We start from the raw sequence: 24,154 nt of genomic DNA on the forward strand, positions 1-24,154 counted from the left end.
GCCGAGACGTTCTCAAGCCAGCCCCATATGGGGCGGGGACGGCCTCTCTGCCTCTGCCCCTCGCCTCAGGCTTCGGCCTCTCAACCCGACGACCGCGCTTTTCTTCGGCCGGAGAACGACGACTGGCTCCTCCTCTGTGAGGTAACTTGTAAGTCAGCGCGGCTCTGCCAATCACCGGCAGTGGAGCGCTCGGGGCGGTCCCCTTTAACTCTGGGGTGACTCCGAAGCGGGTCTACAGAGGAGGAAGTGGTGCTCGAGCAGCTCTCAGGGACGCGCCGATTTCTCCCCTTAGTTGCCCGGCGGGTGAGTCCGGCCACTTGGAGAAAGGCTGGGGAGGGCTCTCGGGTGGCTTCAGCAGATGGCGGCAGCAGCATGGCGGCTCTGGGCCCGCGGAGTACGGTCCGGCCTCGCGAGGTCCACCCTTGCCCGCCCGCCTGCCTGCTGCCACGCCCTGTTTGCTTGGGTCGCGCGTCGCGCGTTTCTGGTTCTGCTCGCACCTGGGGCGGGAGCCGCACCCAGCGGCCCGCCCGGCTTTCTGCACTTTCGCTGAGCCGACGGGGAAGTTGCTCCCACTTCCGCGGCGCCTGGCACAGGCCGCGCAGAGCAGCCGGCCAACTTGACAGCAGCAGGAGCAGCAGCAGCTCACAGGCCTCGCAGGCGCGACTCCCGCTTGCTTCGGAGCCGGGAGTTGGCCAATGAAGTGCTGCTTTTGCCCAGGCATCGCGTCTGCTTTGGGGTGTAGCATGGGTTGGAAAAAGGAGGGGGAATTGTAGTCCTAAAAACGCCGCGGCAAGAGAAGTGGAGAACTTCATTGGAGCGAGATTGTCTAGTGCCCCAGTATAGTTTTAAACCTCCCCTCTACGCCGGTTTTTAGGGGGACAACACTGGGTATAAGCCGGTGTGGGTGAGGTCAGAAAGAGGCCATTGTGCAATATCGCCGAAAGGGTTGATGAGGGCACTTGACAATCAAAGTTATCTCTCTTCCCCCCCAACAGAAAGGCTTCTCTGCTGTAAGTATAACAGGCAGAAGTTCAGCAGGTGAGGCTTTTTCAATATAGAAATGTAGTTATATGTGAACCACTTACAGTCCATCTGTCCCCAACTCTAGCACAGGAGCTCTAGCAGAGAGGAAATTTGGCAACTCTTGTGCTTTGGCAACTGCGGTATATGCCTTGGTGGGTTTATGCCTTGGTTTAGTTAATACATAATTTCTGCTTTTTTCGCCAGTCTTATGAGCACGCCTTTCCTCCCAAGATAATTTTTACAGATGACAGGGTTAATTGTACCTGCAGGGAGGGTTGAACGCTTCTTCCATAGGATAAACCAGTCAGACCACAAATCTTTCTCCATTAATGATGATTCTATCGTACAAATCTTTTAATAGCTGCCTATGTAGTTGGGGATAGAAATTACTGTAAGATATAGGTAACAGTTCATAGACCCATTCACTTGGAGAGGAAGGGAAAAGACAGTCTTCTGTTCTGCTCCATTCCTTCCTCTTGAGTTTCTTTTTTCTAATGACCCTAGAAAACCCTAACCCAGATCTCTGTTCCCAAGGTCTAGGCACAATATGATTAGGAAGATTACTTGTGTTTGTGCTTGAGGAAAATTTGACAATTCTGATAACCTGGAAGTTAACAACTGTTGACAGTAGAACAGATAAGTTGCTCCACAGAGAATGTAATGGCAAAAACCGCAACACATTTTATGGCATGGTAAAGTCTTAATATATTTATTATTGCATAAGCTTTTGTGGACTGAAGTCCACATTACAAGATGTAGACTTTAATCCACAAAAGCTTGTGTTACAATAAATTTTTGGCCTTTAAGATGCTACTAGACGCTCTGTTGTTTTTGCTGCAACAACGACTAACACAAGTACACCTGTGGAGATAATTAAAAACTAATGTCATTCAGCAATTTGGTGCCATTTTGGGAGTTTGATGTGCATATGAGATTGGGGCTTGAAAAATAATCAAAATCACAGATGCCAGCACCAAACTTAGGGATCATGACATTTTTTTTTTAACATCATCTATTCTGTGGTGTTTATTATCATGCCTGTTATACATCAGACACGTTTAGGCATATCAGCATTCCCCACCTTATAGTTCAGAGCTGCTTCTGCAACATCTGAGATTCTGGATCTAAATTCAATATCCCACAAAGTCACTTTTAACTCTGCCTATGACTTTATTTTTTTAAAAAAATCGGAGAAACAGTGGGTTTGCTTAACTCTTCCTCCTCTAGCAATTTTTTTGCAATATGTACTCCAGAGCTGGGTCCTGTAAATTCAGAATAGGAATTGAGAGCATGAGTCACCAAACATCTGGAAGGAGGGGAAGGGATTTTGAGTGGTTTAAAACTGCCAGAGAGGGAAGAGTTAAACATCTTTTCCTCCCCCTTCTATTTAAATATGCATAACTTGTACCTGAAGAGGAGGGCAAGGCTTCTTCTGTAGCCATCCAGAAGCTGTAGGAATTAAAAGGACTAAGCTGCTGCTTCGGATTTTAAAAAATCGGGTAGGATGCATGTGACTGCAAGTTGCATCTAGTTTGTGCTTAGTTAGGTCGGAGATTTCAGCTAGCTTCCCTTGCATCAGGAGAGATCAGAAGTGTTTTAATTAGTAAGTATGAAATCTGTAGATGATAACTGTTTTAATTGGATAAGGTATATCATGGGCAATAGATATGTATACTTTGTACTTCAGGAACAGATGTTGTATCTTGGTATTTTAAAGTGAAAACTTGCAATACTACTACAAGCTGCAGAATTATGCCTCTTTGTAATAGTGGAGGTCCTGTATGCTATTTAAAGGGGAGAACTGTCCTGCAGTTTTCAGATATGTAGCTGTGTTTGTCCATTGCAACGAAACAACAAAAATTCTTGTGGGACCTTAAGGACTATTGCCATAATACATTTGTTAGTCTTTAAGGTGCCACAGTGTTGGCAACTTCCAGGCAAACCCAGGTTGGGGGCAGAGATGAACAAAGGTAGAATCTGCTCCAAAGGCTCAAACAGATTTTGAGTTTTCTGAATAGTGTAGGCTAAGAAATCACAGATGGTTCCACTCTTAACTGTCAGTTCCAACATCAAGTCAAGAACATTCTAAGGATAATGCTGTAATATTTTCAGTCCAATTGCACCAGTGCAATTAGGATAAAAAAATTAAATCCAAAGTTATGGTAATACAAGTGCTAGCATTGATTACAAAGGTTTACTGTGAAAATTCAAATGCCATGACAAAATAGGTATGTAATCTCTGTTGAATTACTAGACTTCCATTCATCTTGGGTCCTAATTGAGGACTATAGTAGCTAGCTTCAATACATAGCTAGTGTAGTCCTGAACTTGGAGTTGGTCTTAAGGCTTCCAGAAAGATATTGGATCATGCGTAAACATAGGTCTTCTCCTTATATGTTCCTAGCAGTTTCCTTCCAAATGTAGAGATTAACTCCTGATCAGATTAGCCCAGAAATTCGTTCTGCCTAGCCTGTATGCAGTGTTCTGAATTAGATCCAAGTGTGTGGAATGTACTTGAGAAGGCTGCAGTTCCTGGCATATTGCCACGCTAGACCAACACTTCACTCAGATCAGAGAAGCAGATCTGGAATTATGTGGCAAGAACAAGGCATAAATCTCAGGATGGTTAAAATAATTTCTGTATTTAATTAACCCTAATTATCACTGTTTAAATTAATTATACTTTTATACTGTTAGTTTTACTCTACCCTGTGCCTGTTTGGTGCATTCTCTTCCCCTTATTGTTTCATTATGATTCTATTAGAATGTAAGCCTATGTGGCAGGGTCTTGCTATTTTTTTGTTTTACTCTGTACAGCACCATGTACACTGATGGTGCTATATAAATAAATAAATAAATAATAATAATTTGGATTACCACAATTCATAGGTTATGCTTTTCATACTTCATATGTCACAGCCTTTTACAGTTTGTGTGGAAGAAGACACTGTTGATCTGTCTAACCAGGTTACTGGCCCATACTGCTCTGTACTAGCCTTGGATGCAATCCCATATGTATCCTTCTAATCTACCCCACTGACACTTACTCTCTATCTTCCTACCTGACTCTTATGATGGCCATGCAGGTTGATGGATTTGCATTGATAAATGAACACTTAAAATAGCTAAAATAGCTTTCACACAAACAGGAGAGAAGCTCAGAACTGTTCTAATTAGTAAGTATGAAATCTGTAGAAGATAATTGTTTTAATTAGATATTGTGCCTCAGGGGCCGTGCCCTGAGTGGACACTCTAGGACAGGGGTGCTAAAAGTGCAGGCTACAGGCAGCCCTCAAGCCCTACCTGGCAACCCTCCCAGCTTCTGCTGCAGGCAGGGGGGAAAGAGAGGGAAAATGTGCTAGGAATGATCTCTAGGGTTCCTGCCATAGAAACCTCAATCCTATAGCATCCTAGGAAGCAGTGCTCCACTATCTGTGAGTATTTCCCAGGAAACAGAGACATTTCCTAGAGCATTTTTTTCTTTTTTGGCAAAGGGAATTTATTTTATTTATTTATTTATTACATTTCTATACCGCCCAATAGCCGGAGCTCTCTGGGCGGTTAAACTGAGTGAGCAGATGTGTGTATACTGTGATTGAGTGAGAGATGGGGGAAGTGGATGGATGTGAATGGGGGTAGTTTGTGTATTGAGGGGTATTGGGGTCCTGCTCTAGGACTTTGTGACCTACTGGACTGGGAAGTGAGATATCAGATTTAGGAGCAGGATGACCATCTGGGTTGCTGGACTCGGGGAATGCCAGGCTCAGAGGATGCCTATCATGAGCTGTCCAGTCAACAGCTGAAACAAATGGTATAAGCAGTTCATATGGAATGAATAAATGTGAACATACATATCCTAGCATGCATATTCCATCTTGTATGATGAGGATAAATCATACATGTATCAAAGTCATGAACTGGGCTACAAATGCAATAAAAAGATACCCAGTAGTTGAACAAATGGCAAAGGGATGCCAAACTTGCTGCTTGCATGGGGTGCCAATTGGTCTAAGGGCCAGCCCTGCCGCTGTCTATGTTTGTACATAGAAGAATCATGATGTGATTGGACACACTGGCAAGCTTGGCTAGAAACAATATTTCAGGTTTCTAGGTGTTACATGAATTTTTTAGACCAAAAACTGTGTTCTCCCTTCTGCTAACAAGTACCTTGTGGGCAGGGTTACTCTGATGGGGTTATCCCATCAGAGGCTGCCCTCCTTTAGTCCTGACTTTACTTTATTTGTTGTGGAGCTATGTCATGAATATGAAACTATCCTTGTGCCATATATCTCTCTGCATATACTGCTCTAGCTGGCCTTCTGCATGCTTTAGCCTTGGTTTAATTCTCAAGATATTGCCTATTTGATACCTAAACTAGCTGTCCAGCTTGTTAGGTGGTGGTCACTGTCCTTTGTAAACCGCCCAGAAACCTTCGGCTATGGGCCAGTATATAAACGTAATAAATAATAATAATTTACACTCTGTTAACAGAATGTATATATGTGTAGGGGTAGGGAGGAGAGTCGTTTGTGTTAAAGCTGGGGACAGAATAGGCAAAATAAGTAGTTTGCCTATTCTGTCCCCAGCATTATTCGGCAAAGAGGATAATGTACAACTTGGTTCCTAGGGCTTGAAAATTTTTGATTGCAGGCTCAGCAGCACATCTTTTTCCTTGGGGCAGGATTCTTGTCTAGTCCAAGCCTGGATTATCGTTTCACCCAAGCCTGGATTATCACTTAGGAAACATATGTGACTTTCACTATTGACACAGTGTCCATGAGTTGCAATTGGGAAGTGGAGAGAAGCTGTAGCCACAAGTGGCTGCCATACCAGAATGGAGAGGTAGGAGACTCGGCTGTCTAGGACTCAAGGTGAAAGCAATCTTGCTTGGCTTCTGCCAGTAAAACCAATCCCACATATTCCTGTTTAATGCTTGGGAACATGTGCTGAAAATTACTGCAAGGGATAGCTTGCTATTAAATGTGACCCTGCAATCTTTTACTGAGTTAGTAAAGAATAAGCATAGTCTAATCCCAGAGGCTATATATACTAACGAAAACTTTAATGTCCAGAATGCAAAGAGAGGGTAAGACCTCCTGCCTGAAAGTGGTGAAGGGGATAGAATCCATCTCTATGTGACTTGGTTTAGGGGATGATGAATGATGTTTATGTTTGGAGTTATAGCTGAGTTACAGGAACTGGGGAGGAACTGTATTTGTTTAATAAACGTTTCAGTACAAGATTCCTGCGGCAGTGGCACATTAGTTCTGATATCAGGTTGATTGTCTGAGCCTTGGAATGAACAACTGAAGTTTTTTCTTCAAACAAATGCAAGGATAGGGGAAGGTTGTAGGAGAAAATGATGTCTAGGAAGCCTTTCTTCAGCCATGTGCAACAAAAAGCATTTCTGTCTCCTTTGCAAAGAAAAGTTCATAGATCTAGTTCCTGAGCTTGTCTGTCCAGATGCCAAATGGGTCCTTTAGGAGATATATCAGGAGCTGAAAGTCTGTATACACCGGTTGCTGAGGAACATGGGTGGGAGGTGCTGTTGCACTCATGTCCTGCTTGTGAGTTCCTGGTCGACAGCTGGTTGGTCTTTCTGTGAACAGAGTACTGGACTAGATGTGCCCTTGGTCTGATTTAGCATGGCTCTTCTTATGGTTTTATGTACACTTCCAAATCCATAAGACTTAACTACCCCTTGATATGCATAATGGGGGAGCGAAGACTCACTTAAAAGCAATGACATCTATGGTCTCTGAGAAGCATGTGGCTGGAACAGGGAACTGGGCCGCATTTGCTACTGTCTTGTAAGCTTCAGAGCCTTCCAAGTGGCCTTTCTACATTCATCTCTTTTAACATGGCAGACTAGCACAACCAGCCCTTTACCTTACTACAAGGCTCAGGGATTATGCAGTCTTCTGTGGTTTCCTCGGTCCTTGTGGGCCTTTTCTACAACTTACGTGGATACAGTTCAGCTTGCAACACACCTATAAATTCAAGGAAGTCCTGGGATTGTTCTGGAAGAGAGGTAACAGTCTACTGCATATATGTTTGGACAGGAAGATGCTTGGGACTTGGGTTTGGTACCTTCCTGTGTGAACGTTGTTTTCCATTTCAGGTCAGCCTGTTGTTCTGGATGTTTGTGCATTCCTCCCCCACCCCCACCCCAGCAGAACAGCCATAGGAGCATTCCAATCCCCTCCTCCATCTCTATGCATCAATATCCTATTGAGAGATTCTTCCCTGCTCCCATGTGGGTGGCAGTACCAGGCACAACATTTCTATGCAAGTCACTCATGTGGGTGTGGGGCTTTGTGTTGTTGGTTTTGGAACGCCTGTGGGTTGGAGATGCAACAGAGCTAGGGGCCAGATCTGTCCCTATTATAGTGTTTGCAGAAGTGGGTGGAACTGGAATTCAGGGATGAAAAGTTGCAGCAGCAGAAGAGACACAACTGAGTTTAATCCCAATGCATATTTCTAGCTAATCTCTATGAGTGTCCACTGTGAAGAACACAGTTGCTGTTTAGAGATATAACTTTGATCCCTTACACATAACAGGGGGGCGATGGTTTCCTGGGTGCTATCCTGAACCTCATTCTTGAATTGCTATAATACCAAGATGTTGGGTCAGCATCAGTTCTGGGCTCCACAATTCAAGAAGGACGCAGACAAGCTGGAGCGTGTTCAGAAGAGGGCAACCAGGATGATCAGAGGTCTAGAAACAAAGCCCTATGAAGAGAGACTGAAAGAACTGGGCATGTTTAGCCTGGAGAAGAGAAGATTGAGGGGAGACATGATAGCAGTCTTCAAATACTTAAAAGGTTGTCACACAGAGGAGGGCCAGGATCTCTTCTCGATCCTCCCAGAGTGCAGGACACGGAATAACGGGCTCAAGTTAAAGGAAGCCAGATTCCGGCTGGACATCAGGAAAAACTTCCTGACTGTTAGAGCAGTGCGACAATGGAATCAGCTACCTAGGGAGGTTGTGGGCTCTCCCACACTAGAGTCCTTCAAGAGGCAGCTGGACAACCATCTGTCAGGGATGCTTTAGGGTGGATTCCTGCATTGAGCAGGGGGTTGGACTCGATGGCCTTGTAGGCCCCTTCCAACTCTGCTATTCTATGATTCTATGATCATTTTACTTGCTTTGTGATTGTTGGGAGCCTCAGTTTTAATGAATGGGAGAGAGAGTGCTCAGTTGAAGCACTTCTCTCTCTTGGGCCAAGGTTGGGACTCAGATTCCACAGCCTTTCCAGCAACCTGTCAGAATGCAGCTGGTGAAGGTTCCTGCATAGGCAGCCCTGCCAGTTTTACATGACTGATAACACCCTCTCCTGGCAGCAATTCAAAATGAAGTTATCAAAATGAAGATGTCCGGTTCTGTGTGGGAGTGGGCTTCTCAGATAATTGCAGACTTCCCTTGTACTTCCAGTTAATTAAGATGGGAGGAAGACTGTACTGTGTCCTTGGTCTGGGTGTTTATAAGGCACAGTTGCTCCTTTAGTTAGAATGTGGATTGTATAGTAGGGTGCTGAGCTCAATTCCCTCCTGCTCCCAAAGAGGCTAAGCAATTTGGACCCATACAGAACGGGTGCAGGAACAGCAGCTTTTGTGTGATACTGATTCAGCAAGAAGTGTTTAAGTGTATCCCTTGTGAAAGGTGCTGTGCTGAGACCATGGCAGGTTTCTGGCTTGTCCTTTCATAAGGCAGCCATAAATAATAATCAAGGACTAGAAAAATTTATATCGTTATGTGAGTCAAAATTGCCCACATGCTACATAACCATGCTGGCAGGGGCTGCCTTTGAAAACTATCTGGAAACTTCAGCTGGTACAAAACAGGGCAGCACGTTTAATAACAGGGACTGGCCAACAAGACCACATCACTCCAGTCCTTTTCCAGCTTCATTGGCTGCCAGTCCAGGTCCGGGCCCAATTCAAAGTTCTGCTATTAACATTCAATGGCCAAAATGGATTGGGGCTAGGCTATCTGAAGGAACGCCTCCTCCCATATGTACCTGCCCTGACCCTGAGGTCATCCTCAGGGGTCCTTCTCCATGAACCACTGCCAAAGGAAGTGAGGCAGGTGGCTACCAGGAGGAGGGCCTTCTCTACTGTGGCACCCGGACTGTGGAGTGAACTCCCTAAAGAGGTTTGCCTGGCACCTACACTATACTCTTTTAGATGCCAGGTGAAGATATTTTTATTTTCTCAGCATTTTAACAGTCTATCAAATTAATTCTAACTTTGCTGTTTAAAATTTGTATTTTAAATCAGTATTAATTTCTGCATTGCTGCTTGATTTTATTCTGGCTGTGTTTTTATATTGTATTTTATATTATGCTTTTATACTGTTTTATTTTATTTATTTATTTAAAACATTTATATCCCACCCTATATCAATAAGATCTCAGGGCGGCGTACAAATAAAAGCATACAGTATAAAACAGTAAATATACACAGCTAAAAACAAATTAAACCATAAACCAAGTTAAAACAATATATAATTTAAAAGTAGTAAAACTATTAAAACAGTTAAAACAATGTGCCAACTTAATTCAACCATTAAAAGCTTTGTTAAAAAGCCATGTTTTACTTGGTGCTGGAATAAAATCAGCGTTGGAGCCAGTCGGGTCTCCACCCCAACTGTGGAATGCCACACCAGAGAAAGCCCTCTCCCTTGTCCCATCATAGTGAATGTGTTGTGCTGATGGGATGGTTTCTATGGTTTGAATGGTTTTTATGTCATTTAATTTTGTAAACCGCCCAGAGAGCTTCAACTATTGGGCGGTATAAAAATGCAATAAATAAATAAATAACGGGAGTTGTCCAAGATATCTGGAGGGCAAGTCTGAACTAGACTGTCTTTTGTCTGTTTCTTTCAGCACTTCACTGTTGGAGCACATTCTCAACTATCATGTTAGAGGCAGGCGAGAACTACCTATATCGGGCACAGTCTGCATACATAATTTTTTGGCTGTGTTCCCTTTCTAACTGATCTAATCTCAAGAGGAGCCAAGAAAATTGGTGGCTTGTTGCCATCTGACTCTTGACGTGCTATGATTGACCCTTCATTTTTCTTGCTCCTAGACTACCTTTGCTTACTTCCTTGTAGTTTCTGAAAAAATAATGAGCCAGCTCCCTCAGAACGATGCTGTCCTTAATTCTCTTGCTGTGCTTGTTATGGTAGGTCTTGGTGCATGTTGGTGCCACCTCCCTGCTTCTTCATAAACCTAGCCAGCTTTTTTTTCATTCGTCATATTCTACTTGGTATGTGTTAGACCTTCTTGACACCTTTCAAGCTTGAAGCTTTATGCGAAATAACAACGAAAAACAGACAGATTTCTCTTAACCTATTGATCTTTTTTCTTAGGTAAGGTTCCTAAATACCTTTCTTGTCTCCCTGCTGCACTTGCTTCTTAAGATAATTATTCCTTTGGTGGTGGGAGTACATGTACACTGGAAAAACAAGTACACTGGAAAAACAAGATATACAACCATAGCTGCTTGGTGCCTGTGGATGTGGAATTGGGTAACTGAAACCGCATACCCATCAAACGTAGTTTTCTGGAAGCTTAGTCAAACCTTAAATCATCCATGCTAAATTATTGTCCTTTTATTTTTTTATTAAACAAACACTTCATTATTATCTCCTCAGTTAAATATGCCTACTTGTCTATTGACTGCTGTGTTTTGGAACATCACTTTTTCCTTTATTCTGCTTGTAAACCTGACTTCTTTGTAAGTGATATGCCACCTTTTATATATTTACATTTTTATTCCTTTTTATTATTATTTGGGTGTTCAAGCTTTATTATTCCTTTTCTTTGGTAAGGCTCCTAAATACCTTTCTAGTCTTCCTGCAACACTTGCTGATATTTTTATAAACAATGTAAGATTTGAAAGTGTAGAACTGAGCATGGCCTGTCTTTCTGCTCTTTAGTTTGTAGTGCCTTATACAGAGCAGGCAGTTGATTGCGTTTGCTACAGATGTGCAGAGTCTATGAAAAAAAATAAGGCCTTTGCGAAGCAAAGGAACTGGACAGGCTGCCTTCAATTTTTGGTATCTGGTTTGTCAATCTTTCTTGATGTCTTTGAATCTGCTATAGGGATTAGACAAGGCAAGCTTTGCATGTGTATGCATATACTTACGCAGACATAAAATGCTGAAACAGTGATGCTGTTTTCCGACTTGATAAGTGGGTTTTGCGAGAACCTTTGCTTACTAAGACTACACTGTTAGCCATGGAAGTATCCATGATCACATAGGGTGCAGGGACCAACCATCTCTTATGTGGAGCCAAAAGCAAGAGGCTTGGAAGTCGTTAAAGCTTAAAGAGTGTGGCTTCCTTATCAGAACTTGGCTCTACTTTACCCAGTTCTGAATATACAGTGGCGGCCAAAATTGTGGACACTTTTTGATATTTTCATGTTTTGCAACTTTGAATGCTTATAGAAAATGTTCTGTTTAATGAAATTCAAATGTTTATATATCAGTTGAAACAGAATTTAATGCTGAATTCAATACAAGAAACAGAATGCAAATGTAATAACAATAACAATTATTATTATTATTAGAGGCAGGGTACAACACAATTAAAAACAACACAAAATACATAAAACTAATTCAAACATTAAAAACAGTGCATCATTAAAAGCAGCACCATTAAAAAAAGGCATCTTAAAATTCAGCTGGGTAGGCCTGCTGGAAGAGATCAGTCTTTATGGCTTTCTTAAATTCTGGAAGACTGTTAAGTTGACGAATCTCTCCCAGCAAGCCATTCCACAAACTGGGAGCGGCAGAAGAAAAGGTCCTCTGGGTAATAGTTGTCAGCCTGGTTTTTGTTATCTGGAGTAAATTCTTCCCAGAGGACCTGAGTGTGCAGAGCGGATTGTACGGGAGAAGGTGATCCTGCAGGTAGCCTGGACCCAAAACTTGTAGGGCTTTAGAGGTGATAACCAACACTTTATACTTCTCCCGGAAACTAATGACATCTTTGTATCAGATGTATCTGCATTACAAAAAAAGTTATGCTTACTTTAGACTAAAAACAAACAGGTGTGATTGAGTGAGGAATTGGAATTGCAAACCCTACTGGCCAATCACAGTCCTTGTTCTGGGGACCAATCACATGGCAGTAGCTGCGATACATCATGTTTCAAGTTGGGGAAAGTCAGTTTTGCTGTTTGTTCTGTAACTAAAGCGCAATTGGAGATTGTGTGAATATTTGAAGTATTTCTCAAATTAAAAGTATACGTACATACATCATAAATAGATCAATGGCACCAAAGAAAAGAGTTGATCGGACACCCAGGAAAAGAAGTAGGATTGTTGTATTATGTGAATCAGGTCTTTCAATTGATATATACACACATTTGAATTTCGTGAAATGGAAAATTTTCTATAAGCATCCAAAGTTGCAAAAAATGAAAATTCCAAAAACTGTCCACAATTTTGGTCACCACTGCAGTAGGCATGCTCTGTTGCCTCCCAGATATAGGATTTAAGGGAGGGATTGCCCTGCACTTACTGGTGAGTGAACAGTTGAGGAGCACGTTTCCCACCTCTTGGGTTGATGATGAGTCATCCAGGGCTGAGCCAGGTGCTAGTTGTTCCTGCTTGACAACGTGCATAAAGCGGAGGCAGATGTTTTGCAATTCACCCAGCACATGCTGATCGTTCTGCTCATTCCTTTGGGGCAGGGAGGGAAGCATGCTGTCAGTGATCCTCTTTTCTTCCCTATCTTGAATGAAAGTGCCCACAGAACTGCCTTGACTGAAATATTGATGCCTGTGCTTGATTAATCATTTTTTATTCCTCCTATTGTGGTCACACCTGTTTTAGGAGTGGTTCTGATGGGGTAGTGAAACAACATCCCAGGGCAGGGGACCACATGATGATTTATTTTTCTACTTCCCTAGATGGCTATAGCAGCAGTTGCACGTTTGCAGTTGGGAGATTCCCTGGGACCTATTGCTGCCCTGGTGAAGAGCAAAAAAGGGGGCAGAGCTGAGGGGAAGTGAGGGAATTGCTTACTTCATCAGAGTTGACTGCATTCTGCAGGGGGTGAGCAAAGCTGCAGAGCATTCTCTGTCTGGACCTGGGGTAAAGCCTTACTTACAGTTTGCTCTAGTGGCCTGACTAACTCTGTTGCTTCTTGTACAGAACAGCTGCCAGTACTATTGCCATGGAATCCCTGGTGAATATGTATCAAGACTTCATGAAGGGAGCAGGTGAGCTTGGCTTTCTAAGGCAGAGGACTAAAGGACAGAAGCCTTACCTACTTTTCCTCTTGGCTCCCAATGGGAAGCAAATCTGTGGCTCCTTTATGATTGCTACCTTCCCTCTCCTAGGTGTCACTAGGACTTGTCACTGAGACATTTAAATCACATAGTCTTAATCACTGTATTGGTATAACACATTTCCCACAGTACATTATGCTCAAAGCAGATCACAAAACCCCCCAAATACAATCTTCATAATTATAATACAATATTAATTCAATTACAGTTCATTTAAAACATAAAAAAATATAAGCATAAGGAATACCAGTAGGTCAGTTAACAATATCCAGTACCAATAATATGCTCACATTTTTATTATCTAATTTTAAATATTTTAATTCTGATTTCTTTCATTTATTGTTCTCTACTCGGGAATCCTGTTGGATATAAATCAAAATATAAAACTTGTAAATTAAATATATAAACAATTAATCCACTAAACAGTTCATGTTAAGAGGCCATCCCAGGTGCATTGGGCTGCTGATAACAGAACGGGGGTTGTGGTGTTTCTTACTGGTGGATTCCCTGCATGTCTCTGAACAATCTACTTTTTCCTGCAGACCCCCGGATTTCCACTTATCCACTTATGGGCTCACCTTGGCTAATGACTGGTATCTTGCTGAGCTATGCCTACTTTGTACTGTCACTGGGGCCACGGCTTATGGCCCCTCGGAAGCCTTTTAGCCTCAAAACGTTCATGGTTATTTATAACTTTGCAATGGTAGCACTGTCACTGTACATAGTCTATGAGGTAAGCATCTCTTTTCTGTGTTAGGTATTGCTTGTGGTACCTCCACAGTGTCTGTTTCAACGTCACTCCTAATCTGGCACATGTAAAACTGGGGGTGTAGAAAGTACTGTTGGGCTTTTATCAGTCAAGAAGCAGGGGGTTGGACTTTAAGCTGCTGAAATATATATTTTATTTTTATTTTATTTATCATACTTATACCCCGCTCCTCAGCCAAAAAAGGCTCTCAGAGCGGCTTACACTTAGGAAAAAAGACAGTCCCTGCCCTCAGGCTTACAATCTAATAAAGACATGACACACAAGGAAAAGGAGTCAAGGAGGGAGGAGAGAGAAAGAAAGAGAGAGAGAGAGAGAGTCCAGCAGGAGCAGGTCCCGATGTTACTTCTGCCTGCTCCTGTCCCCTCGGTCCTTCTTCTTCCCCACAGGGCCAAGATGGCAGTTTGCCCTGTGGGGGGGGGAAGAGTCCAGCAGGAGCAGGCCCCGATGTTACTTCTGCCTGCTCCTGTCCCCTCGGTCTTATAGGCTTTAAAGTAGTTATAGTGGTTTAAATGTATGTGTATATTGTATGTTTTTGTGGTTTTTATTTTTTGGATATTGTTTTTAAGTGTCTAAATATTATGTAAACTGCCCAGAGAGCTTCAGCTATGGGGCAGTATACAAATGCATTGAATCATCATCATCATCTGTCTGCAACAATTTCCAGAAATGAGAGCCTTTATTATGCTCAGTAAAAAACTTAAGAGACCAGTATAGAAAACTAGGATTTGATGCAGTTTTAAAAGGGATTCTTATTTACATGAATAAACACTTTGAATTTTCCTACCAAAATTTTTACAAATAACATGTGGAAGTATAGTAAGGCAATCCCTGATAGACAATCTACCTGAAAGTTTCTGTAAGCTATATTGTATGTCAGTATGCCAGTTGGCCACAATCATACTAGATCAAGTTATGTTGCTGTTACACCTGTTATGCTGAATGATATATGCATGCAATTTATTAATTATTGTTTATCTGGGTGCCAGTACAATAATAAATTTAGTCTGTTGTTGTGGCAAAAGAGTACAACACTTTACTGGAATTCCATTTTATTAAGGTTGACATCAACTAGTGTTATCTATTGAGATAGATACAAGAACTCAAGAGTGCTGCTTATTAACAGCTGTCTTTTATGTAATGACATGGTGTACAATACACCTTTTGGACTTGCATTGCAGCAGCTGGATGTATAAGGGCACGACTTGGACAAAAATACATGAACTGGAATCCTAAAAGAGAGAAGACAAATGTGTATATTGGCTAGTAGGCAAATGATATCACTACCGCTGTGCTGAAAATTTCGATTCTTCCATTTTCCGCATTTCAGAGGGAGGGAAACTCTGGTGAAAGAGGTTGGGAGAAGTAAGAATTTAGAATAACTTTCTCCTTGGGTAGCAGGACAGGATTTCATCTTACCTTTATAAATGTAGGTGTTGGCTGACACGTCTTCTTTCTATTATTATTTTTAAAACCCTCTCTATACTTGCAGGAACCCAGGACTCTTCTCCAGCCCAGCAGCTCTTTCTGACCTCGCCTCCTCTCCAATAGGCATTCAGGAAAGGCTCTGGAACTGCAGAAGCTTCTTCGCAGAACATGCACAATCAGAACTTTTAGAGCTTTAGAAAAGTTCAATTCTTTCTTGCAACAACACAGAGTAAGCAAGATAAACATTTTTCTAAAGCTCAAAAAGTCCCATTTGTTCTTTGCAAAGAAGGTTCTTCAACTTGGGAATTCTTCCTGAATGTCTTGTTGGAGAGGAAGGGGACTCATAGTCTCCTGGGAGTTCAATAAGTGCTGCTGAGCTGGAGAAAAGTCTCATGCTGGGGGCATTTTTCAAGTAAAAAAAAGAAATTCCTTCAGCCGCTTCTCAAACTTAAAAAGGTATGTGGAAACCCTGTCCCCCCTTTGCCAAGGTGAAAATTCTCCAAAATGCTCCATCTGTCTGCAAAAGAGGCAGAAAAAATATTCCTCATTCACAAGGATAGAAAAAATCCCCCAAAATAGGGGGCAGGATTCCCACAGCACTAGCTATCACAGTTACTTAGCTGAAAATTCTGGAAAGTTTTAAGTTTTGTTCTGATCTTGCTCATAGTAGGAATATGTAGAAAAGAGATTTGCATATGTAGAAAAGAGCCTCTGTAGAATCTTAGAATGGTTCCGGTGAAAGGAACCACAAGGATCATCTAGTCCAACTCTCTTCAGTGTGCAGGAAAACCAGTTAAACCATCCCTGCATATGAAGCACAGCTGGCAAATGTGGTGTCATTGGAAAGGTATATTTTAATGCGGAAGAGGTGTATGGATGGTGTGTTTCAGCTGGTTCTTTCTTGCAGTTTCTTATGTCAGGCTGGTTGAATGGTTACACCTGGAGTTGTGATCCTGTGGACACATCCCAGAGTCCCACAGCCCTTCGGGTACGTTCTCTCTCCCCACTCCCTCAGTATTCTGTCTCCCTCATGCTTCCCATTCCCCGGCCCTCCATGTGTTGTATTCCTTTGTGTGTGTTTTTAATATAAGTATTTATCACAATCATATGTTGGGGTTGCTCCAAGATAAGAGATGGGCTGGTGGGGTACAGATGGGAGAGAATCAGGTCAGAATAGTGGGGTTTGGGGCTTCAATGCCCAGGATCTCTGACTTCTGCTCTGTCTCTTGATAGATGGTCCGTGTGGCCTGGATCTTCATCTTCTCTAAGTTCATTGAACTGATGGACACAGTAAGTGACTCCGGCCACTTTATGATTGCTCCTCTCTGGCTTCTAAGTACATTAATTTAGGCAGAACTAGGTGTACCTTTGTCCTAGGCCTCAGGCAATACTGGTGGTGTTAAGAAAAGTGGTGCTCAGTCAGCTGTACTCATCCTTCTGGCACAGATCACTGTTGTAAATTCATGGTGACTATCCTTTGCACTCTGTACTTGGAACCCATTAACACAGCAAGTTATTCTGGGGCTTTTCTTTCTATGCCCCTTGTTGCTGCATGTCCTTGTTCACACACTACTAACTTGTGTATATGTGCAAACAATGTGAATTTATGGGAAACTTTAATCAGAGGTGTGATGCAGATTTATATACTATACTATAAGTCATATGGAGAATAATTACTTGAAGTTGGGGGAATTCGTTCAAACACACCATAAAATGTAATTCCAATTTAGGGAAATTAGCGCTCACCCTAGATTCAAAACAAAGTAAGATTTATTTTTATGAAGATTGTTCTCAAACACACATGTGCAAATACTACAGTGAAAGATATCTACTCTTGGCACATGGGACAGTATACTGATTGTAACAGACTTAATCAATAAGAAAGAAAAGATGAAGCTTGGAGAAATTAGCGCTACCAGATAAAGAGGTGAAGGTGGTGCTAGTGAACTTTAATGCTGTTATCTGGTTTGACACAGAAATTGGGTTTGCAAGACATGATAAGCCACGATGATTTGTGAGCCTTGTTAATGTCAAAATGGCTTATCATGATGGCTAGACCTGGCCCAGGTGATTCAGTGAAGGGGTGTTTTTCGCGAACAAACCATCCTGAGAACCCATGACTGGTAGTAGGGTTGTTCAGGATAACTTGTTCTCATCATGGCTTGTCGTGATGTCTGAACCTGGCAGAGTGGCTTGGCAAAAGTGGCAAAAAGCCCATGCCACTTTTCATGATCTCACCAGTACCACTTCCAGCCTCCCTCACCAATGACTGCCCCTCTACTGATGCCAAAATTGCACTTTGGAAGGGCCACCATTCTTTTGCCACCTTAAAAAAAAAGTGGTGCTTCAGGAGTATGCAAAGGGGTTCAGGGTTTTTTTTTCTATTCCCCCCTCCCCAAGCCTTTCACAAGTGTGCAAAGGTGCAGATTTGGCTGTCTGCTATGTGTAGACAATTCTTGTATGTTTCAGCTGTCAAAGGACGCACCAAAGTGGAGTAGGTAAAGTACTAGGAAATTCCAAGGTGTGACTGCACAGAGGCTAATCTATGCACATTTGCAAAGGACCTTGGAAAAAATAGAATACTAATTGAAAGTATGATCCCTTTTGCACAATTCAGAAGCACCGAAAAAGGGGAGAAATGCAGGAGAAGTGAGTGCTCCAAAAAGGAGCACAGTGCCCTCACCCCTATCGGCATTTCCCCAAGTCCCAATGAAGTTCACAGATAGCAGTTATTGGTTCCTCTCCCTTTTCGTTGCTCCTTTTTGGAGCTTTTAGATTCTTGAGCTAAGGTGTCAGGCTAATGTACCATAAATCCATAGCCCATAATACATGTAAACAGAGAGGTAGCAGGTTTGGAGCTTCACTGTAATGTCTTCTAATAAACACAGTTGAGATTTACGAGGCTGCCTAGGGATAATTTGGCTGTTGCTTTTTGGGGCTTCTGTCATGGTGCTTCTTCTCTTCTACTCAACATCTTGGAATAGAGTTTGTCAGGTGAAAGCTGTGCTGTAGGCTCATCACCGACCAAAGTCAGAAGCCCATCTCTCATTATGCACTGTTGCTTTCAGATGATCTTTATCCTAAGAAAGAAGAATGAACAGGTGACCTTCCTGCATGTGTTCCACCATTCAGTACTACCCTGGAGCTGGTGGTGGGGTATCAAGTTTGCTCCAGGTGAGATTTAGGGAAGGGATGCACTCTGGGCTTGGCTCTGAGTTCTGAAAAAACCATGATCTGTAACACTACTCCCAAATGTGTGGCTCTCTTAAGCAGTCTTTGTCATGAACATACCCTGTGTGTGCCTCCCCTGTATGTCTCCTCCTCTTTGCTGATTTTTTACAGTCACATTCTACTGCTATGGAGGGATCTCCTATTCCTGGAATCCCATTTGGGAAGTATCCAAAAAAGCCAGATACTATGCTCTTCATTCATAAACCAGCCTCCTCCAACCCAGTGTATGATTTACAAGTCAGTGTGCCACAAGTAGTCAACGGATGTGCACATTTAGTACCTGCAGAGCAGTAGTTCCAAATGAAGCAAGTGGCCAAAGCCATTGACTGTAGAACTTCCCAGGGTTTAAAATGTTTGAATTAGTTTTATGTACTTTATGGTGTTTTTATTTGTGTTGTACCCTGCCTCGATCCAGAGGGAGAGGCGGGTAACAAATAAATATATTATTATTATTATTATTATTATTATTATTTCTGGATGAGTTGATCAGGCAAGGGGCGGGAGTGCTGGGGAAACATCTATCCAGTATCAAACGGGACTTGGTCACATTCTAGTTGTGAGCAAAATGTCCTCTAGATAGAGATGTGAAGGCCTGCGGGGGACACACACAAGAAAATGGGGTGGGGTGGGGGGCAGGAAAAAAACAGGGGAAACTTTCCCCGGGACTTTTGGACAATTAGGGGAAAGGTTTTTTAAAAATCTTTCTAATTCTCTCCCCTCTCCCTGTCCTTTTTCCTTTCCCCCAACCCCAAGGTTTTACATCTCTACTTGTATGTTATTTCCATAACGGAAGTTGCATGTTTCCAGCCCCCAGTATATTCTTGATATCAATGTAACATATCACGCCCTGAGGCCCTCCAAATGCTTCTTGACATGAATTGGACAATCCATGCTGCCCCCCCCCCCTTGGATAACTGTGGGAGAAGTGAGGAGTGCCCAGTGCATGCTGGGAAGAATGTGGCAAGCCCAGAGGCAGGCTGCCAGCATCCATCTGCTGACATCATTGACGGCACGCCAGGCTGCTACGAAGGCCTGGGTGCCTTCAGACCTTTATGACCTTGGCTTCAACTGTATTCTGAAATGGCAGCCATTTTGTGGCCATGCTCATGACAGTTTCTCAAATTCCCAGATGTGCCCATGGCCCAAAGAAGGTTGAAAAACTCAATAAGCTGCATATAATATTCCATGCAAGTTGCATGGAATAAAATACAAGCCTGCACAAATAAGTGAACATAGCTCTAAGAATACGTAATTATAATTTGATATGTCTGATATGATTTTAAAATGTCTGGCGGTTATTTTAATAATGTACTAGTTTTATATGTTTTTAATCAGTTTTATATATTTTATAGTATTTTTATATTTGATGTTGTTCCCCGCCTCAATCTAGAGGGAGAGGCCGGTAAAAAATAAATTATTATTATTACTATTATTATTAGACACCAGGCACCTACATTTAGTGAAGCCAATTTGTAACTTTTGAACTAAGTACAGTCTTTAGAACGGTCAAATACGGTATTAAATGTAATCGGAGCCAAGTTCAGTTATACCTGTAGATTTGCATTGTATTGTGTGATGAAAACACATCTAACAACTTGATGGATCTATTATGACTGTTAGGAATGTTTGTAAGCAAAATGCCTGTTAAAATACCTGTTCTCAAATCTGTATATTAAAATCTCTAGTTGTGTTAGGGAATGTTGGCCTTATTATAAATGCTACACATGCATGTCCTAAGATGTTGAGGGTTGTATCTTTACACTAATTATAAAAAAAATCACAGTTTTAGATTAGCATGGATTGAATTATAATCTGTAAATTTGCTGCAAACACTTCTGGTAGTGTTTGCCCAGAGAGCTTCGGCTATTGGGCGGTATAGAAATGTAATAAATAAATAAATGATGGTTTTTACTTTGGTCCCTGACGCCCCAGAGAAATTCCTTTCAGTTCTTACTGTTTGTGTACAGACCTTACAGCTTGGCTGTGCCCTAGACTGTCTTGTTTGTGTTTAACTTCCTTTCTTACTCTGTAGGAGGAATGGGCTCCTTCCATGCCATGGTGAACTGTGTGGTGCATGTGGTCATGTACTTTTACTATGCTCTCTCAGCTGCTGGGCCTGCCTTCCAAAAGTACCTGTGGTGGAAGAAGCACATCACTGCCTTTCAGCTGGTGAGTAATGAAGGAAAGTACCAGGCCATTCATGCCCACATCTCCCAACTTTGAATGAATGGCACAAACCAACTAGGCCACTGGTCTGCCGCACTGTCTTACTCCCTTTCTCTTGGCATGTGACTGACCAAGAACTACGGGGTCTAATTTGGTATTTGTTGCCTGTATTAGTCTCCTATGTGTTTTCCTTGCCCCTCCCGCCTTGAATTGGCTCTCCCTAGGCCTGACTGTCCTCTTCTGGGGGTGGAGAAGGGAATATGGCTTTTGTTTTTATTTCTATAACCTTTCCCTTGTTTCTGCTCCCAGCTGCAGTTCGTGCTCGTCTCCATCCACATCTCACAGTACTACTTCATGCCCACCTGTGGGTACCAGTTTCCAATCATCATCCACCTCATCTGGATTTACGGCGTTATCTTTTTCATCCTCTTCTCCAACTTCTGGTACCACTCGTACACCAGAGGCAAGCGTCTGCCCAAGGTCATGACACAACCCCAGCAGAACGGCTTCCATGAGAACGGTGCCATTGCTAATGGCAAAATCAAGGCCAACTAGTGGGGTAGGATCAAGGTGACTCGGACCATCTGGCCCCACAACTGGGGCCTGTTAGCCAGACCAAGTGCCTACAGACTGTTGTCTTGCAATTCCAAGCCACCTTCCCAACTGCCCTGTATCCATTGTTGCCTGGCCTTCAGCTGTCCCAGGGGAGAGAGGCTGCCTGAGCTGTCGGTGCTGGATCCAGCCCAAGGTCTCCAAAGTGCCTGTGTCTGCCCTGGGCTGGGCTCCCTCCAGAGCTGGACCAAAGCAGAACCCTGCCAGATGGGGCACCTCTATCCATTTAGTTCTATGTACTCCATATGATTCAGGTGGGAAACTTTATTCCTCTACTCCCCCTGAGTTTGTGTTGCCTTTTCTTCACTCCATCCTCTTTACCCCATTGGTGCCCTGCCATTCATACTTGAATGTGAGTGGTCCCTTGTTGCTCTGGAGTCTGATTCCCCCAGAGATACCTTTTCCTGTTCTGTATGCAGGTGGGGTGCTATATAGGCCAAGGGTTTCATTCCTGCTGCCTTGGCTGGCCTCAGTGTTCATTCCTCCACGTAACTCCCAACTTTTCATTGCTCTGATCCCAAGACCTTAGCAATAACTCTGGACTTTGCTCCCCATGGGTTGATGATAACAGGCTCTTGCTCCACTGAGGCCCAGGGAGAAGAAATAGGATGCTGTTGTCCAGCTTGCATGCTGTTGCTCCGTGTGCCTTTTTTGTTTTGTTTTTATTTTTATTATTATTATTATTATTATTATTATTACTAGTGGAACTGCTCCAAGGAGCAGAATCTCCCTGTATTCTAAACCTTGGGGAAGATGCCTCAGGGGGAGGTGCCTTCTTCCTCAGTTTCCCACTTGTATTCACAGAAATAAATGGTCAGAAAGAGAATAGTGGTTCTTGTTCTTGATTTCAAGGCTTTGGACCTATGAAGCAGAGCAAACATTCCCATGGGCCACAAACAGCAACGTTAACTCTCAAACAGATGTTGACTTTCAATTCCAACTACTTGTGTTGTCACTGCAAGCGACCCAGGGCCTTAACTGAGGTTGGTTTAAGGAATGGGTGTGAACAGCTGAAAAAATTATATCAAAACCCTGTGGAGCATTGGAAAAGGTATGGTGGCCACATGCTGGCTTGTCTACGGTGGTGGCAGGCTTTGAATGACTTCTGTTACAGAACCCAGGACTTGTACATTAAATCTTTGATAATATCATTATCTGTGTTGTAGATTTACTCAAAAGTTCTGTGTAGCATTTGTTTCCTAGTCTCCTGCTTTTCCTCCCTGCTAGTCCAGGCAGCAGAGTGTTTATTGCACTCACTCCTTATATGGACATTCTTTCGGGCCAGCTGCCTTCTCGCCTTGCATGGGCTCCTATTTTTGCCCGAACTCCAAATGCTGGGCGTTATCCCCTTTGGGCCTGAAGAGACCCTGCTCCTTGGTGCTATCTGCCCATAGCCTGGCTAGGTGCAACTAGTAGGGCTGCTGCAACTACTGTGCAGGGCACGCAAAAGAATCTTGCAATGGATGTGGACAAGTAATTTTAATGGCAGATACTAGATCTGTGCTATGTCCTGTGCCTAGAGTGCAAAATGTGGCTATAAGCATACCTTGCTGGATGTGATAATCCAGGTACTGTAGAATGCTTATGGAACACATGTGTTGTTGTAGAAGGCTCTCTACCTCAGTGCTAGGAGTAGTAAACTGGACTAGGAGTAGTAACCTGTGCCATAAACACTGCTAGGCACACTACAGGAAAGATTGTATCACCCACAGTATTTTGACGACACATACATTTGCCATTTTTCAAATATGATTATCTTGTCTTAAAGCCTTTAAGCAAAATTCATTGTTAGGTTGAAATAGAACCTTCTGTAACACTACTTAATATATTTCTGCTGCTGATATCCTACAGTGTACTGTCTCCTTCCCCCCAATCTGTTTGAGATATCCTATATTAATGCTTATGGTAGCCTTCCCAATTTATACAAATGTTTTGACTCAAGAATCTTTTATGATGCAAGGGATATTGTTTGTTCTCCTGTGCATGTCTGTTTTCAACATCCTTTGCTGTGAGTAAATAGGTTAGTATCTGATCAGTAATTTCTTAATGAAAACTTAAAGTGACATTGTATTCCAAATGAGGTTTTGCCAGTATGGCCTCCTACCAAAATTGTTTTGCCTTGTCCATTCTAAAATGGCCTCTCACTTCCAAACTTGGAGTAGTGGTCTTGTGATCGAGAACCACTTGTTCTCATGGATTCACTATTGAACAGGTCCCAATAGATAGTGTTTATATTCAACATGTAGCCTACCTTACTACAAATGTTTACAGATGGTTAAGTGAGTTACATAAAGGATACATTTGGACTATTGTGGCAGGCCATCATGGCTTCTCCCCACACACATACACTTTGCGCTTGCCTTGAGCATGGCCACTGTTTGCATTACTTCCCATGCTGCAGTGCAAATTGGTGTGTCGTCCAAACTTGGTATGAAGCAGAGGTGGCTTATTGCCCACCCTACTACCTCTACTGCACGTTGTGGTTGTAGGGTGGGTACGAAGCCCCCCCCCCCCCCGCGCTGTGTGCAGGGCTTAGGCATCACGTTCACTTGCACTGTAGCACAGGGAATAATGCAAATGGAGGTTGCACATGCAGGACAGGGGTGGGAGAAGCCATGATGG

The 24,154-nt window shown here is 42.8% G+C and overlaps 1 protein-coding gene across 2 annotated transcripts; it reads left to right on the forward strand.

Annotated features, from left to right (window-relative positions):
- Positions 1-281: 281 nt before the first annotated feature.
- On the forward strand, positions 282-22,358 carry ELOVL1 (ELOVL fatty acid elongase 1). 2 transcript variants are annotated; one of them, XM_063140165.1, is made up of 8 exons: positions 282-303; positions 13,193-13,260; positions 13,872-14,062; positions 16,431-16,511; positions 16,757-16,813; positions 18,592-18,697; positions 20,787-20,923; positions 21,230-22,358. In XM_063140165.1, exons 2-8 carry the CDS (start codon positions 13,215-13,217, stop codon positions 21,473-21,475), a joined length of 864 nt encoding a protein of 287 aa, XP_062996235.1. In that variant the 5' UTR covers positions 282-303; positions 13,193-13,214; the 3' UTR covers positions 21,476-22,358. The 2 variants fall into 2 exon arrangements, with proteins under 2 accessions (XP_062996235.1, XP_062996244.1); XM_063140174.1 differs by lacking the exon at positions 282-303 and adding an exon at positions 13,084-13,093.
- Positions 22,359-24,154: the final 1,796 nt, after the last annotated feature.

This window comes from Elgaria multicarinata, chromosome 1 (genome assembly GCF_023053635.1).
Source record: "Elgaria multicarinata webbii isolate HBS135686 ecotype San Diego chromosome 1, rElgMul1.1.pri, whole genome shotgun sequence".
Classification (NCBI taxonomy): Eukaryota; Metazoa; Chordata; class Lepidosauria; order Squamata; family Anguidae; genus Elgaria; species Elgaria multicarinata.

Coding starts and splice junctions, on each gene's coding strand:
- ELOVL1 (XM_063140165.1), top strand. CDS start 13,215: ATGGAATCCCTGGTGAATATGTATCAAGACTTCATGAAGGGAGCAG. Junction 13,261..13,871: donor AGACTTCATGAAGGGAGCAG/GTGAGCTTGGCT, acceptor TTTTTCCTGCAG/ACCCCCGGATTTCCACTTAT. Junction 16,512..16,756: donor AGAGTCCCACAGCCCTTCGG/GTACGTTCTCTC, acceptor GTCTCTTGATAG/ATGGTCCGTGTGGCCTGGAT.